Below are 13,132 nucleotides of genomic sequence, written 5' to 3'. Positions count from 1 at the left end.
ACATAGTAAAACTTCGTCGCTGACGTCATCTTGTCGTCGCTTGTTTTTTAGTTTTTATTTATGTCACGAAGCGGCTATTTCTAGTGAGGTCGCCTGGGATTAGCCGAGCTATCGACACTGCACAACCGGACTTCGCCTGTTCGTATTTTAGATTGTTTCGCTGGAGCTGCGCTTTGAGACGTTAATTAAAGCGACGCCAGAAGGTATGTGGCGAATAGCTGTTTCGAAACCTATACACGGGGGTGCATTAGACGTAGAGGGCCTGAGTTTTTGATTAAAAAGTCGAAGGAAAGAACAGGCTAACCTTCGAGGCTGATTCTACTTTATTTGCTGTGTGTTGAGGTGTTATATTTAGCTGAGATGCTCATGATAGCACGCTGAACGTCTGGGTGAGTTTATTTACGGAAAAAAATATTGCAGGGTCTTTTTAAACCAACATGATAAAGTCTCAAACGTTGGTGGAATAACTATAGCCGCCCCGGTTACACACAGTTTAGCCCTTGGTAGAGACAGGGGAGACAGATGTTTTCTTGACACTCACAAAGTAACAAGGGGGGGGGGGGAGCCTCTGGGTGCTTGCCAACGGTTCGACAAGAGAACACGACGGAAGATAACAGAACAAGGCAAGCCTCCCCGCCCAGACGAAGACAAGTTCTCTTATCGTAACGTTGAAAAGCACCCTGAGGCTTTCCCCTCCCTTGCTCACTTTGGGAGTTTAATTAGCCCTTGTTTCTCAAGGCAATACATTGCTTCTGGACAAAGTCGTAAATTACCTGTTAGATGAAACCCTCAGAACACATGGATGGATGGATGGATGGATGGATGGATGGACGGACGGACGGACGGACGGACGGACGGACGGACGGACGGACGGACGGATGGACGGATGGACGGATGGACGGATGGATGGATGGATGGATGGATGGATGGCGCAAAAGAAAAAAAAATAAAGGGAAGGAAGATAGCTGCAGCATAAGCGTTTATACAACAGCGAATATTTATGTGTTTAGCGCTCAGCGCCTTACGTATCGGTAGCTTCGCGGTAGGGAATCCCGCGGCGCAGATGTATTATAAGATATTCCTTTGTTCTAAAAAGATGTTTTGTCCAAAAATATGGTACGTGTGGAATGGAAGCATCACTTTTTTGAAAATAGTGAGGCGAAACTCATGTCCAACATCCTCGGAGAAAAATATTGAAAATTGCAAAATTGTAAGACACTGTTATGGAAATATAGAAGGTAATGGTCCATTCTTGGATGGATGGATGGATGGATGGATGGATGGATGGATGGATGGATGGATGGATGGATGGATGGATGGACGGACGGACGGACCGACGGACGGACGGACGGACGGACGGACGGACGGACGGACGGACGGACGGACGGATGGACGGATGGACGGATGGACGGATGGATGGATGGATGGATGGATGGATGGATGGATGGATGGATGGATGGATGGATGGATGGATGGGTGGGTGGATGGATGGATGGATGGATGGATGGATGGATTGATTGATTGATTGATTGATTGATTGTCATCACCTTTAATCGGGGCTTTGACTGGAACCACCTTGTCTAGCAAATTTAAGTGTTCGTGGGGCATAGTACACAAGATAAATACTTCGGTAAATTTTGTCCTATCCTGACTAATCCCTGCGTTGAGTAGAGGGACATGATCAATTTTAACATATCCTAGGCTATTTCTGTCGCAGTTCTGAACTATCCATGATCTTATTTATTTCGTACTTTTTTCTAAACATTTTATAACATTTTCAACTTTTTTATTGGGCGCTACGTCAACAGCGCTGTTAAGCCGTCGGCTTTCCAAGGGAAAAGTGAAACATTAAAGGATGTTTCCGCAGTGGAATTACACGCAGCACGGAAATGTAACTAATGAGGATCATATTAAAACAAGGAGAAAACCTGGTGAACAATTCGCTGGCGCCACCGAGTTTTTATAACTTGTTTGTACAAAAGATTATTGTCGAAATTTTCGGAGCCCTCCACTACGGCGTCTCTCATAGCCTTAGTCGCTTTGGGACGTTGAACCCCATAAACGAAACCAAAAGATTATTGTATGTTCCACCACAAATCGTACGCTCGTGGTTAAATATCTTCACGTTATAACAATAGCACGAAAACAGCCTTTCGATGGTGGAGAAATTTCGGGAAATACCCGATTTCTAGCCTTTCCCGATTATAGAATAGCGCCAGCTTTCTACTCCTCTCATACTTCGGTCAATATCAAACGTGAGGACCCACCCTTCTATTTATGTCTCCCGGGTCAGTTTTCTAACCTCGCGGAACACGAAATAAACAAACGTGACAGAGCAAAATGCTCCAGAAAGCAAGACAACGCTCTCGTTGATCGCGAAACACGAGGATATTGCCGGTATATAGACACACCTTGCCGCCTCAGGCATCGGTACACACCGCGCGGCCGTCTATTTTCGCGATTTTCAAACTTGTTGCTGCTCCTCTGGAGACGGGAGGTGTGTGCGCGCTTCAGCAATTTCCGCCAGGTTCCGGATAAAGGCCCGGCCAACCGTGTCCACTCACAAATTGCCCCTTTGAGGCTTCTTTCTTCATCCGTTTCCTTTCTAAACAGTTCCCCGAAGGGGTTTTGTCCTGAATTCTTAGACGCGCAGTTGACACCGAACTGGAAGGCACGCTGTAATCGGATTTTCCTGCAACACCACAGCCATGAAATTCGTTACTAAAGGCGCAAAAGAAAAAAAAAATAAAGGGAAGGAAGATAGCTGCAGCATAAGCGTTTATACAACAGCGAATATTTATGTGTTTAGCGCTCAGCGCCTTACGTATCGGTAGCTTCGCGGTAGGGAATCCCGCGGCGCAGATGTATTATAAGATATTCCTTTGTTCTAAAAAGATGTTTTGTCCAAAAATATGGTACGTGTGGAATGGAAGCATCACTTTTTTGAAAATAGTGAGGCGAAACTCATGTCCAACATCCTCGGAGAAAAATATTGAAAATTGCAAAATTGTAAGACACTGTTATGGAAATATAGAAGGTAATGGTCCATTCTTCTGACATGTAGCAAAATCTTTTTTTTAAGTGTTTCCATTTATCGCATAGAACAGTTAAGACTGTCATAGAAAACCAATGGGGAACGCTTTTGACGATAGCAAAAACATTAATACAACAAAAATACAAGACTTCCATCTTGTGATCTGCGGACATATTGATTGATACAGTGAAATCTTGCATTATATGAAAAAACTGCGTTCATATAACGATTTCCCAATAAAAAATGCTTTTGGCCAGAATTGTTGGGTATGATTTTTTAAACTGCTTAGGCTTACCGGTGGAAAACCAAAATCAAGCTCTTGTCAGATTGATTTTGGCTGCTTAAAAAAATTTAATGACTAGAATAAAGCTGCCGTTGCAAAAATTACACTATTTCGAATTTTTTTGTAACTGTCTGCGACTTTTATATTTAATCATTGCGTATATCCAGGGCTTAAACATCGAATTTATCTTAGGTAGTCAGGTAGAAAAAAAAAGAATAACAAAGAACACGGGGAAAAAAAAATCTCGGTGCACAAGCGCTGTTGTAAAACGAACTAACTTGCACTTAAGGCTTTTTTTTTCAAAATTCTCGCAGGGTTATTGCGTTTAAAGCTATAAAGCTATAAACTTATCGGTTTCACTTGTTTCTTGTGGTTAACCGTATGACAAGTCTTATTCAATTCTTTTGGTTGGTTCAAGTAATGGTGCACAATTTAGGGAGGGGCCCAATAAGCCCTATGATAAGATACGTTCTAATCTAGTGAGCATGATTATGTGCAAGTAAAAAAAAATAGAAATAAAGCGGCCACTCGCCCCACTAAAGAGTAATTTTTGTTGACACAGCACACGTTGATATTAAAAGAAAAAAATAACAACAACGGGCGTATACACGGATCAGATCTTTGTCACTGTACGGTTTGCGTAAGCGCACAATCACCGAAGGTAAAATTACCACGAAACTATCGCTCCTGATTGAAACGAGTTACTTCATTTTTTATCTCCGAGACTTTGACACAAATTTGCATTGCCAAATCATTTGGCAATTTGCATTGCCAAATGATCATACTGAAGATCTTGAAAGTACTTAGGAAGGCTGAAAGACGCACCTACGCTCAAAAATGTCATGTACTGTGCAGGTTCGGCCGAAGTAATAGAGCACGCTTCGGTGCTTGAAAATTTCTCACATGTTCTGTTGAGAAAACAAGAAGGTATATTAGATTTATATGATAGCGCACAAATGGCATTCCCTAGCATATGTACAAAGCGCCTCATAAGTTTCGCTAGGTAACTCGTAAGAGAAGTTTGATCGCCGAAGCATGCCCCGCAATTTTATCTCCGGAACTTTACTTGAGAACACGGTAAGGTGCATGCCAAAGGTGCATAGCTAATGTGTCATTTTTTTCTGTATGTTGCGAGCAAGTATATTTTTTAGTGCATTCTCAGTATTTGCGTACATCCGTCCCCATGACAAAGCAATAAAATCGCAGTAGCAAACAATGGCAGTGCTGATAACGACGATTTCACTGATTTGAATACACGAAGGAGAGTTTAATTGCGTTAATAAAGAGGTCGATGGTGAAAAGTGTGGGATGTAGGGTTTTGAGAAAAAGTTTTGCCCCAGAAAAAACAAAAAAAAAAAAACAAATTTGAAGCTCTCAGCTATAATGGCTACTCCCATGGGCTCCTGATTCAGGCCATGCACCCGGACTATGCGTTATTGGAGGAAGAAGCCACATTGAAACCATTTCGGCTTTATATTCAGCCATATTACATGCTCAAGGAGACCACTAAATAGAACACAGACTGGGAAGCGAGGTGTGGGCAATCTTCGGAGGAAATGTGTACTCTCGCCTATACATGTTTCCTTTTTTACAAGTTACGAGAGAAAAAAACCCAATTAGTACTGAAGAAGATCGCTAGCTAAGCTAATTTTGTATAGAGATGGCTAAAGATCCGCTTGTTTAGCCCCCCCCCCCCCCCCCCCCTCCTTTATTATGAGAGGTGCTCAGAGTTACGTACTGTATTAAAAAAAACAGGAGAACAGAATAATTAATTGATTCGCATCCGCCTCGAATTGAAATATCCTTTTTGGCTCAATGCTTTCAGCAGTTCAAAACCGGTACGTTTTCTTTCCTCTTCCTGATCATGTAACTGCCCAATGTATTTTTCTCCTGTGTTTCCATATTTATCGAAATGATCATTCCAGAACCTAGATCCATTTTGAAGGAATGAAGTTCCTCTGAGATTTCCTTTTTGCAGTAATAACACTCGCAGAGCCAATCATGGGCGTCCGGAAGGGGGGGCAAGGGGGGGCGGTTGCCCCCCCTTGGAATTACGGATATTATTTATGCACTAGTAGAAAACAACTACATAGCTGCCGCCTCCCCCATAACCGGCCATCGGGTGCACCCCCCTGGAAAAAGTTCTGCGGACGCCCTTGGAGCCAATACTGGGGGCACCAGAACGTCCAGAGGATTAGTGAAGTTCATGTGCGCTCCCAAAAGTATTAACGCATAGGTGATCCAGGAGGCGAAGTGCTCAAGCATCACAGCTCGGCGCCTTCGCCCGGCCCTCTTCCCATTGTTTATCACAATGAGGATAGATGGCGCAACATGTTTGTCGAGCGCAGGGCATCTCCGGCTCTCCCACCGACATCCGCACATTGACGCCCGTTCTAGGGTTTACAGCACTCACGAAAAATCACATGCGAACTCCAATGAAAGCACATACCGATGAGAGCACCATTTCATGCTTGCATGGGAATACTGCGAAAGTGGGAAATTACACTTAGTGATTTTTAGGTGTTAGGCGCTAGCTTGACCTCTGGCGAGCGTTTCAGGGCAACGTTCGATTTTCCCTCCCAAAATTTATCTGTATGCCTGGAGCTGGCCGGTTAGTGCCTTGAAACGCTCAGTTTTATAGCAGACACGATAGTTACGCAGTAAGGCGTTCTAGAAATGGAGTGTGAAGGAAGTGATTATTGTTTAGTAAGGATCCATGCCTTCGGCTAGACCCCGTTCTCCCGATATCTCCAAGAGGAAGGTACGGAGGAAGTCGTGAGCGTTGGTTCGATTTACAACCCTGCGTCATTAACACCGCGCTTGCACATGGCTATTTGAAAGCTCCCTGTGGCTGCTATTTAGTTGTGCGCTAATTTTTACGACAATTCGCAACATATTAAAAAAACACCACTGGCACAAGTATTAGAGGCGTAACGCTGCGTAAATACAGTTTCATTTGAAAATAAACCACGTTCATAAAAGAAAGGAAGAAAGAAAGAGTGTAAACGAGAGCCTCCCCCTTTTCCTTCTGTCCCGGCGGCGCAGGTGCTCTCGGTGAACGTGTCCATCTTCACGCTGACCGCGATCGCCGTGGACCGGTACCGCGCCATCACGATCCCGCTGAAGGCGCGCCTCAACTCCCGCCTGACTGCGCGCGTCCTCATCGGCGTCATCTGGGTGGCGTCGGCCGTGGCTGCGGCGCCGTACGCTCTCGCGCTTCGCGTCACCCTGGTGCAGGACGAGCGCACGGGCGAGCGGACGCGGCCCTTCTGCCACAACGTGGCCCTGCCGCCGGGCGCCTGGCGCATCTACAACAACGCGCTCGTGTGCTCGCAGTACTTCGCGCCCCTGCTGGTCATCTGCTACGTGTACGAGCGCATCCGCCGCCTCCTCAAGGACTCCACCATCCCTGGAAACCCGGAGACGGTGCGCGACGCCATCGTCGTCAGGAACAAGAAGAAGGTGAGCGCTGGCTTCCTCCAGGGCGTGGCGGAGGCAGAGGGGGTTGGCTGCGCGTTTCGGACGCGGCGGGCCTCCCGTCCTCCCCAAGCACGCGCCTTGTCGGCGCTCGCACGAGTGTGCATGCAACCTCAAAAGAAGCCTGCGTTGGGCGCACGACGCAGTATGCAACCACGCTGCCAGAAATGACAGGCACGCGAGGCGTAGCTACGTGCTGAAGACGTAAGGGCTCTTGTACGAGTTCCGGCGTGTTTCCACTGCATTCGTAAACGGAATCGGGTTCAACCATGTTGTTTTGACAGCTGTTACTTGCTTTACGTGTTATCGGTCACACCACCGATTGCAGTATTTAACCGAGCCAGCGGTGTGCCCCGACGAATGTGGGACCAGGCTTTTCAGCTGGAACAGTTAATTTCCTACTCTTCCGCACACTTTTAACGATGTGTAATGTAAAACGTGAAAGAAGGCGACTGCTCTCTTGCCTCCCCATAGGTGCCATTGAAAGACAGGGCCACAGACAGGGGCTCGACGTGTCGAGTATGCGTCGTCAAATGCCACGAGAGTGCGCTCACAGAGCGGCCTATAGCGAGCACGTTTCGCCTTCTATGCCAGTTCTAAAAGTGGAAGAATAAGGTTTAATAGCACGTAAACGGGGCCTCGAAAGAAAGCAGCAAAGCTTCCAGAATGCCAAGTCTGCCGGTCATAAATTTTGGGACTTACCGTCTTGTTACCATGACAGCAACGGTCAAAAAGGCAGATTGAGTGGCCAGTACGGCAGACGTAGTTTAACAAGTTAAGTTGTGGTATAAATGTCACGAAAAAACAAAACAAAGCAAAACATGACAAACACGACTTGGGAGCCCCTGTATTTTTTTATTGTCGTTTTTAGCGCTATTTCAGTCGTTCAGTGAGCGTAAAGGGGAACAACGCTGCGGGCGTGATCCGCGTGCAGGGACACAAGACCGTCGCTGCTGTACAGACCCCGTTGTAGAACAAAAATTTGATAGTGGAACTTTCCCATGTGTTGGAAGAGATGCCACTTCCTTTGCTGTATAACTAGGTGCCACCAAAGAACATGTCGCAGATCGCGGACTGTCACATAGGCACGTAAAATAAATCTCTTTGGGGACGTATCTCTGTCCCAGAACATGAGAAATCCATATCTGCACACAGGTTTGTTCGAGTAGGTACGTGCAATTCGCAGTAATCACGAGCAGCAAACGCGATGGCGGGGACGCGGCGATTTCCCTTTGTATCTTCCTCTCTCGCTGTTTCTTTTTTTACTTTGGCCAGAACCTCTAGACACATAAACTCCGCTGCCGGGTCTCCTGGAGTGGAGCCAGAGAAATAGTAGCGCTTCAGTATCGCTCGATCAGGGTCGAAATTCATAAGAAGCCGGGGACGGCGCACTCAGACCATTCGCGAAGGCCAAAGTGCGGGAACTGCTATTTTCAGCAGTGCCTAATAAAAACCCGCAACACTGAGCAAAAAAGAACACAAAGCAAAGCGTCGTGCATGAGCTTCGCATGATGCATTACCCATCTCACATTAATTTTGCAGTGATCCTATTCTTTTTCAGACACGCGTGAAAAAAAAAAAAGAAAGGAGGTCTCACTAGTAAAAATGTAGTAGCGAGCTGTAGCTACTACCTTTTTGCTAAATTTTAATTGTTCCCACTGCATTAATAAAGCAAAAAAAGGTAGCTGCATTAAAGGTGGTGTAAGTGCAGTATACGTCCTGCTAGCTAGCTGGTTTCTGCGATTGTACGCGACGCCGTTCAAACGTGTTTTATTCAATGAGTAGTTGTAGCCCCATGGAGGCTCGCTAGACTGAGGCGCACGGGGATGTTGGATACCTGTTGCGTACGCGCAGTGGTTGCTGCGTGGCCATGCGGGGTGCGCACCTCACACTGCGCGTACGCACAAGGCAACTGGTAGCCAGGTGTACTTCTCCCTGTTGAAGCGCGCTCTCGCTAGCGACTTCGTTAACTCGTTCGGATGCGTCACCGCTGGGAATAACGCCGCCTGCAGAAGTGGTTCTTTGTCGTCGTGTTGGGACGCCATTAATTTTTCACCACCGCAGGGAGCGCAGCCGCAAATACTCGCAGGCAGTGCAGTTGCCACTCGGGAATGGGTTGTCGCCACGAAACGCTTTCCAGCGTTGTCTTGTGCACAGCACCTCCATGCTGAAGGCAGTTGATACATAAGTTGCCCTGAAATTTTCGAAAGGAATCTAGACAAAATTAAATTTAAATTTGAGGAAATGACTGGGACGAACACATCGTAACTTGCTAAGCAGTGCAGCGCTTTGTTGTTGTCAGTGACGTCGTCAGAGTGTTGCAGCGGCCAAGCGTGATATCAGCACAGGCTTGTTGCTTCCGCAATAGGGAAATGCACCGGTTGTACAGAGTGCATTCATCGTTGTACTCACCGGTTGTGCAGAGTGCAAAACGTGAGTAGCAGACGCCTGAGTTGGGCGCTCCGAACTGCGAGCGCGACATCTGGCGAAAATATCCTGTTAGAGACAGGCTGCATGTGAGCATGCACAACCACACTGACCGGATGGCTGACGTGCTCGCAGGTAGCCTGTCTCGAAACACGCATTTTCGCCACATGTGGCGCGCGGAGTTCAGAACACTCAAATCGGGCGTCTGGTACTGAAGTTTTGCGCTCTGTATCTGCTTTAGCTGGAGCAAAATCGTGGTTTGAGCTAGTTGGTACATCTTCAAAACTTCACCATCGCTGCGACGAGGAACAAGAACAGAGAAGGAAGGACAAGGACTCAGGAAGCTCAGCCCTTCCCTGCTCATATGAACTTCATTTTTTAGAACTGCGTGATTACAGGCGAATAAGCACAAAACAAAACAAAGCGAAGGAAATATGCTTTTTCGCTTTTCCGTGCAGTACTGTAGCAAAGATTTTGGTATCGTCTTATTAAAAGAAAGAAGATTGACGGTAGATTTGCGTAGTAAGGCCAAATGCGAATTAGGTGCTGTAAACTTCGGTTTTCGTTTCGGTTCTGGTGTTCGGATCCATTATTCACGAATGGAAGCTTTTCGGATAACGATAATGAGTTAATGCTTATATATGCGGAATTGGTCATAATCTACATTCATTGATCCCTGGCAGTCCTCATGCTACTCCTGGCTCAGTGGTGCTGCGATTAAGTGATGTGCCACTGCCCTGCCATGGCAGGTGTTGCCATCGGTGAGCTTGTGACACCCAGTTTACTCTTCCCAAGCAATGTTTCGCAACTAGTCATAAACTGCAACGTGCCGCCCCCCCCCCCCCCCCACACACACACTTAATTACCTAATGCTAACGCATTGTCATCGCGTGATAACACTAAGAACCACCTAATTTTTCTGTTCCTTTATTCTTTATTCGGTTCCTGTTTGATTCACTTCAATTCAGTTTATTTCTTTCCACGGAAACAGGACCTGAGGCAAAAGGCTGACTTGCCTGACGAGGCCTCAGCACCCATACACAGTTGGCAATGTAGTGGCAAAAAATATTTGAAAAAATCTTACTTGTAATAAAAGTTAGGAAAAAAAGAGGACGTATATGCAGGTTGTAACACAATAATGCACAAAAAACAATTTGCAACACACACTTTTCTAAATAAAGTTAACAGAACAGGCAACACAACCAAGAATACATAATCATCAAACAAAGTAGCATGATTCACAGAATACACACAGTAACAGTAAGGAAATCTCGAGTGAAGTATTATGGAAATTGAATGTTACTGCTTATTAAGTAATGTTTAAGGTTTTTATTGGACCAAGATGTGGAAGATTTGAAGTCAAGAGGTGGCGGTAAATTATTTTTGCCTGTAGGAACTAGGTAGTGTAGTGTCTGTTTACCGTAATTGGACCGGATTTTAGGATCCAGTTTTCTTTGCTTTCGGAAGTGGTACGTTGTGGAAGAATTGTCAGGAATGGAAGCCTATAGTTGGTTTTTGTGAATATACTGAAAGAGTCGGAAGAAGTATATCTGATCTGCCTTGAGAATGCTGTGTTTGATGAATAGTGGCATTGACGGGGTGTTTTGTGGTAGGCCGTGATATCGTTCAATTGCTCTCAGTGCTTTCTTTTGTATCGTAACTAATTTTTCCTAATTACCTGAAGTTGCAGTACCCCAGACGAGAATGTAGTAACAGATTTTAGAGTAAAAAAGTGCATAATATGTAGATATCGTTAGTCACGTAGGTATGATGCGAGCCAGTCGGTAAAGGCAGCCAACTGTTCTGCTCAGACTGGAAGAAAGTTTCAAAATATGTGTATTCCAGGACAGTGCCTCACTAAACCAAACACCAAAAAAATTGTGACTAGAAACTCTGTCAATCGCAGCATAATAAATATTAAGTGGATGCCGTTCTGTAGTGTTAATAAACCTGAAAATTATGTAATGATTCTTCGAAAGATTTAATGATAGTCTGTTTTCCTGCAATCAGGATTGAAGGTTATTTAGGTATGCATTTGCCTAGCCTTCCAGTGTGCACAGAGTTCTATCACTGAAAAAAATATTTGTGTCATCAGCATTCATTACCATGTATGTTCAATCTGGTATATTACATATATCATTAATGGAAGTTATAAATAGGAGCGCCTCTAAGATTGAGGCCTGTGGCATTCCTTGTGTGATGAGTCTTGATTAGAGTCTATAAATAACAAGGCTTTAATGAAATCTAGGAGACTAGCTACTCTCTCCAATGACTTTAATAAACAATATTTAGCGTGGATGCGCGCAGGGGAGCAAAACGCCGAAGCACATCTTCATTGACTGTCTCCGGCCATAAAAGTGAACGACGGAGGAGGAGACTCAGGGAGCTTAAACAACGTTGCTAGAAGAGGTTGCGCCGGAGGACGCGTTGATGTGCACATGGAGACGCATTGGAAAGCTCAACGACAAGAAAGAATGCAGTCGCATAAACCATTTATTTCCGTCTGCCGGTAGAACGCAGGCGACATATCGAACATTGTATTTATCGTACGTGCCAGCTCGTACATAAGAACGTTTTTAGTACGAGAAGTTGTAAATCTTTTTTTTTTTCTGATCATTTATGCGACATTTTAACACGAAGAAGTATTCTCTCTTGATCCACCGTTACCTCGAGAATTCTATAACGCGAAGGTGCGGTTACCCCGTATCGGGTATCGCAAATTATCTTGTCTGGTGAATAGCAGATTGACGTAAGGAAAGAGCCAATACACGGAGTTCCTTTGAAGGTGAAAAATGAGGTCATATTCGCAGTAGAAAAAAAAAAGGACGCTTCAGCAGTTTTCACTTCGCGGACCACCCAGATTAAAGTTTTGGATGAAGTCACTGGTGAAGTGCTGGCAGGGGTGTATCGTTTGGTCGGAGCTTGGCAGGACCTCCAAATAGTCGCAAGAATTGGGCACGGCGTATCGCACGCACTCCGCGATGCGCTCCGTCATGTGGGGGCTGCTCACTGCTAGCCACTGCAATCGGGGAGCCATGCCTAGCAGCTTGTAAAGGCGCTCCACGTCCACATGTGTTGCTCTCAGGCAGATGTGCGTTAAACACAGCTTTCTGCTCAACTTCGTCCGCCTGTAGCCCGAGTCGAATGCTCTGCCGGTGAAAGTCGTGTGTCCCAAGAACAGAACACGAAGGCTCTGACCGTGCAGGAGAGCCATTGCGACACTCGTGTCCCTCACGTACGTGCCCTCAATGTCCAGCACGACAAGGTTGGTGATCAAGGGCAACATGTCGGTCAGGATTTGGTCGTTGAAGAGGTAGCTGCCTTCGACGCTAAGCGCACGAAGCGACGGGAAGGGCTCCAGCATGGCGAACCCGATGGGAGACGCGAATCCGCATTCGGCGAGGTCCAGGAGCTGGAGGCCGCGTGGGTATGGCCGACCCGCTTCGGTGGTGAAGAATTGTTCTGGACTGAACAACGACAGGCGCAGAGACAGGCGAGTGAGAGTAGGTGGCAGGTCGCACACTGTGACATTGTTCGTTTGAAGGTGACGGGGTAGGAAGCTTCGAGTTATGTCCAGGACCTGCGAATAAGCGGGAGCACTTGTAGAGCATCTTAGTACACTAGCACATATAGTGGGCATTCCCTGTATTTAGCCGTTGCGTGTTTGTTTCTCTGAATCCTGTTTCTGGAAGGCTGTGCACCTGCCCATCGGGCGCTGGGCAACCTGGCCAGTCATATACTAATATATTCTAGCAACCTGCCAATCATGTCAGGCGCCAGCTCAATTAATCGAGAGAGGCTGCTTGGGAAGAGCTATCAGGGTCGCAACCCAACTCAAGCAACTGAAGCCCTGCCGATGGTAGCGCCTGCCATAAAAGGGCAGTTGCGCAGGGCTCCGTCGGAGCTATGAC

The 13,132-nt window shown here is 46.2% G+C and overlaps 1 protein-coding gene across 1 annotated transcript in view; it reads left to right on the top strand.

Moving 5' to 3' along the window:
• LOC149352844 (tachykinin-like peptides receptor 99D) overlaps positions 1 to 13,132 on the top strand; it is a 194,143-nt gene that overhangs the window by 9,368 nt on the left and 171,643 nt on the right. Inside the window, exon 2 of the mRNA XM_089582048.1 lies at positions 6,363 to 6,779. Coding sequence (XP_089438174.1) covers positions 6,363 to 6,779 — 417 coding nt within the window. The remainder of the gene's footprint in view (positions 1 to 6,362; positions 6,780 to 13,132) is intronic.

The sequence above is a fragment of the Amblyomma mixtum genome, chromosome 3, assembly GCF_055824585.1.
Source record: "Amblyomma mixtum isolate Tamu chromosome 3, ASM5582458v1, whole genome shotgun sequence".
In the NCBI taxonomy this organism is placed as follows: domain Eukaryota; kingdom Metazoa; phylum Arthropoda; class Arachnida; order Ixodida; family Ixodidae; genus Amblyomma; species Amblyomma mixtum.
Note: the sequence above shows the minus strand (reverse complement) of the source record. Positions and strands in the feature narration are given on the sequence as shown.